This window comes from Aegilops tauschii, chromosome 4 (assembly GCF_002575655.3).
Source record: "Aegilops tauschii subsp. strangulata cultivar AL8/78 chromosome 4, Aet v6.0, whole genome shotgun sequence".
Taxonomy (NCBI): domain Eukaryota; kingdom Viridiplantae; phylum Streptophyta; class Magnoliopsida; order Poales; family Poaceae; genus Aegilops; species Aegilops tauschii.
Window position 1 is genome coordinate 67,538,287 of NC_053038.3, and position 5,053 is coordinate 67,543,339.

General features: G+C 47.6%; 1 protein-coding gene across 1 annotated transcript; it reads left to right on the forward strand.

Annotated features, from left to right (window-relative positions):
* The first annotated feature begins 925 nt into the window (after nt 1-925).
* LOC109774579 (probable protein phosphatase 2C 74) lies at nt 926-4,345 on the forward strand. Its single transcript, XM_020333324.4, has 4 exons — nt 926-1,558; nt 2,635-2,844; nt 3,317-3,487; nt 3,582-4,345. The coding sequence occupies exons 1-4, from the start codon at nt 1,019-1,021 to the stop codon at nt 3,918-3,920; spliced, it is 1,260 nt and encodes a 419-aa protein (XP_020188913.1). The 5' UTR covers nt 926-1,018; the 3' UTR covers nt 3,921-4,345.
* The last annotated feature ends 708 nt before the right edge of the window (nt 4,346-5,053 follow it).

The following is a 5,053-nucleotide window of genomic DNA, read 5'->3' on the forward strand; positions in this document are numbered from 1 at the left end:
TGCATGCACCTTTCCAAAGCGGGGCCTTATAAAAGAGGACATGCTTGTGATGCCGAGAGGCCTAATAAACCCGGGCGGAGGGAGTAACTCGTAATTTTATTTCCATATTTTTTTCTCATTGTCCTAGGGAAGCTAATATGGCGGCAGATTTGTTGGCTAGGAATTCGGAGGTCTCTCAAACTATTGTGTGGAAATCAAAGCCTCCGGATTTTCTGCTTGATGTATTGACAAACGATGTATCGCTGTTTTCACATGAAATATATAACGCCATGATAGCTTTTCCCTCAAAAAGAGGTTCAAGTGGATTAATTTTTTCTTAAATAGTATAATACAAAGGAGATATGTTGAAAAGTTCCAATAGGACCGAATCTTACTAATCAAGCAACCTAGATATAAAAATATTTTTTCTGGGATGATATAAAAATATTATTACTCCTAAAAAAATCCTGTCTCTAAATTTTTTTTGTAGTCTTCTGAATCAAAAAGGCCCTAGCTATAAACAAAGCTATAAAAAAGTATCACTTCAAGTTTAGAACGTAGAAGTACGTAAATTTAGGTAAGCTTTAGGCTTATAAGATCATCCTTGTAAATGATGCCACTGTTTTGCTAAGTGAATAAAGGAGGAGAAGTTTGCTAGAAAAAATAGATCATCCTTGTAAATTAAGCGAGCAATTGCCAGAGCTGTCAAATCTCTGGGGGCTCGATCGGCTCCTCACTAGTCAACAACTGGATGCGCCATTGGGATCACGTAAAACCAGGCCGGAATTGTATTAAACCACATGTGGCAGGCCAGCCAGCCTAGCCAAGGTGATTTGGTCACTCCATTGACCGGTCAGCATCAAGGACCCCTTCTCTTTGCCCCTCCTCCTCGTCACCCTCTCTCTCCCATGTATATATAAAAACCTAACTCCGGCCAGCTAGTGGCAGCCTCTCGTCGATCTCCTCCCAGAATTAGCCATTGCTAGCTGGTCCGTCCAACTGCCTCTGCCGCCTCCATCCATCTCCCACCCCGCCGGCGATGCTGTTGTACACCGTCCAGTTCCTCTGCTCCGTGGTCGCTGCCTTCGCCCGCCTCGTCCGCGCCCTCCGCAAGGCCATGGCATCCGTCCTCTGCTCCCCGCCGGTCTCCCTGCCCGCCACGACCTCCCCTGCGTCCGCGCCGCTCTCCATGCGGAGGAAGGCGCACCCGGCTCTCAGCGTCACCGTGGGGGATGCGCTGCGTGAGCGTGACCAGAGGGAGGCCAGGGAGCAGCTGCTGATTGCGCCGGCGGTGGATGCTTTTGCGGCGTGCAACGGCGGTGGTGGCGCCGCGCAGCAGGTCGAATCCGCGAAGAAGACGGCGCGGGGTGCGAGGAAGAGGCCGTCGATGCTGGTCATACCCGTCGCCCCTGAGGCCGTCGAGGTGGCGGCTGGCTGGGGGACCGTTGTGGCCGACAAGGAGGCCGAGGTGGAGGTGGAGGGGGAAGGGTTTTGCTTGGCGAGCAGGAGAGGGGCGAGGCATGCAATGGAGGATGCATATGGCGTGATCGCTCAGAAAGTTGGAGGAGATTCCCAGCTGGTAAACTTCTTTTCTCATTGATCGATATCTTCTCTTCAGACTTCGGGTGGATCATCATCTTGCCTACATTTTTTCCTTACATCATAGTAAAGGCGGTGCACTTTAACTTGAGTTCAGTTTTGAAAGGACAAAATCGCTTCTGAAAGTTTATGAAAATCCGAGAAAATCATACATGCTAGCTATGGCCTCAATTATATGGATATACTAAATTTTTGTTTTAAGAAAATATGACCATTTATGACAAGTGTACAAAGATTAACAGCTTTTCTATTTCTCCGGCGACGAGAAATAACTATTTTGTAAGTCACCTATGCATGAGAACCATCATACTTTAGGACACTTACATGTAAAAGAAAGATTAGATAACCTTGATCTGATGGTTGTCATCGGTTAACTGACAACTAAGTATTTCTACGAATGAGCCATGGGTCACCCCAAACTTAACAGATCATCATTCACGACTAGCGAAAAAAGTAGCCCATTTGATGTTTCATTTTCATAGATCATGCATGGTTAGTAGCAACATACTATATGCATGAATGTTTCTCCAGAACTTCAAAATCAAATACACAATTTTTCCTTCGTAAAAATGGTCTAAAGGGGTAAGGTTCCCCAAAATATGAACTTTTTCTATCAGAAATTAATCTATCATTTTTACTGGTAAGTACAAACTCCCTCCATTTTTGTATACATGCCCACTTCATTTTTTGCGTCAAACTTTGGCTTATAATTTTGGTTAAAAAAATTTGATCGAGTTATATGTCATAAAAAAATATAGCATTGAAACGTTATATGAACTGTGCATCCAGTGACATACTTTTTGTGTCATACAGCTTACATTTTATTGGTAAAATTAATGACCTTGTATACAAAAATTGAGGGAGTTGTACATTTGTGCAAACAGTATAGGCAGACGTTGACTTCTGTGCTGAACGTGCCACTAGTTAGTATGATTTGGAATAAGTACCCTTATCTTGTTGAACTGACTCAGTCAGAGTACACATGACATGCATAGGCAATAAAGATGTACGCGCGCCGCCCAACAAGGGAATAACAAAATGCTTTCGTCTTTGCAGGCATTCTACGGTGTGTACGACGGACACGGCGGCCGCGCAGCGGTGGACTTCGTCTCCGACCACCTCGGCAAGAACGTGGTCGCTGCTGTGCTGGCCACGACGACGGAGGAGGCGCTGGAAGCAGAGCCGTCGTCGTGGTCGACGACGGATGCTGTCTCGGCGGCCATCAGAGCCGCCTACTTGGCCACCGACAGCGAGCTCGTCAAGCAGGTGCGTACTTTTGTTTTTACCAGGTCTCTTCCGGCCGAGTTGAACGCGTCAACACATGCAGACTCCTCCTGTTGTGCGATGCGTGTTGCATGCCGACAATGGCGATGTCCACTACTACTCCGTTAGGGTTTGTTCGTTGCTATGATTGCGACAGAGAAAGATGCTGGCTTAGATTGTACTACGAGTGCTCCCTTCGCCGTGTCCCAGGTGCCCAGGTGTCGCCTCTGGTGACTGGCGATTGCTACGTTTGACAGCTATGTCAGCATGCGCCCACGCGCACCATTGTTTTCAATTCAGACTTCAAATCCGTGTGATGCTGAAAGTAAGGGTCAAACTGCCTGAATTTGGAGTTAAAATGGAACCTGTAACTAGGAACAACTGAGAGCACAAAAACGTATCTTCTTTTTTCTAGTAGAAATGTTAATGATACGTTGCAGGAATTTAATTCTTTGTTTGTCCCTCGTGAACGCAGGGCCTCAGAGGTGGCTCATGTGCCGCAACGGCGCTGGTCAAGGACGGCGACATCTACGTGGCGAACCTCGGCGACTGCCGCGCCGTCATGTGCCGCGACGGCGTGGCGACTGCCGTGACCTCCGACCACACCGCCGCGAGGGAGGACGAGAGGTCCCGCATCGAGAGCTCGGTACGCAAATGTGCACATATATATTCATGCATGCACGCAACGTGACACCAATCGTCGAGAAAAGGCAGCTGACTGACAGCCGAAATTCGTGCAGGGTGGCTACGTGAGCTGCGGCAGCAACGGCGTGTGGAGGGTGCAGGACTGCCTGGCCGTGTCGCGGGCGTTCGGCGACGCCGACCTCAAGCGGTGGGTGATCTCCGAGCCAGAGATCCGGAGGCTTCCCCTCACCGCCGGCTGCGAGTTCCTCGTCCTCGCCTCCGACGGCCTCTGGAACAAGGTGTCCAACCAGGAGGCCGTGGACGCCGTCTCGAGGAGCAGCGCCGGTCGTGACTCCACAGGGTGCTGCAAGGAGCTTGTGGACATGGCGCGGTGTAGAGGGAGCAGGGATGACATCACCGTCATGGTGGTCGACCTCAAGAGGTTCATGATATAGCACTATAGCACGACGAATGAACCAGACGGAGACAGCAGATACTCGCAACATTTTTGGGAACAAGGGCAGAGCTCTGCAAATCGTCGAGGAAGAACGTGGGCACCCGTCGGATAATTAGCATTTTTAGGAACCGAATCCTGGTGAGCGAGGACAATAATCCTGCTGACCGGCCTCGGATCTTCGGGGCAGAGTACGCAGAGAAGGGTGTCACGGAAAAGGTTGGACTAACAAATCAAAGCTGACGAGGGAGAGATGAAGACGGGGATGGTGAACTGTAGAGAGCTCCTAAATTTATCACCTGTACATATGCACATGTTTGGTTTTTCGTTCAGGGGCAATTTTATATCTCCAATGTCTTTTTGTCCCTGTATATGTACGTGTATCACCTGCATGCTTGTGCTAAAACGAAATCCATGGTGTGGACACACTGCAACTGCAGAAGAATTCGAGTAACTTTTTTTTTCTTTGAGTTGGGAAGATCTCGAGTAAACTAATCGCCAGCATGCTCCGTCCAACTGGACACTATTTGTGAGGCATTCAGAATCTATCTATCTATTATATAATTAAAATAGAAGTCAAACAAGCCATCACATTCATCCACATATATTAAATTATATCAACCATTAATTTTGAAGATTAATGGCTAAGATTTAAAGATGTAACGTCACATACAAATATATGTGTATATGCGAACCAACTTGTGGTCGGATGGTTAGAGGGACAGTGGTATCCACAGCCCACCAGGATTCAAGTCCTGGTGCTCGCATTATTTCTGGATTTATTTCAGGATTTCTGGCGATGCGCTTTCAGTAGGAGAAGACGTTTTCGTCGACGACGAGGCGCCTACGGTGACTTCGTAAATCTCAAGATGATATGTCAGCTCAGTCTCTCGGATGTGCTCATAGGGGTAGGGTGTGCGTGTGTGCGTTCGTAGGAATGAGTGTGTGCACGTATGTATGAACGCTTGCGTATGTACTGTGTTCAAAAAATAAAAAATTATATATGTGTGTGTATATGCCTTTTTGGAACATAGAAAAGTTGCCACGTACATGTTTTTTTTATGAAAACTCACATACGTGTATTATGATGGAAAGGTGCAAAGCAGTACAATGACGTGTAGGGCAAAGAGACAT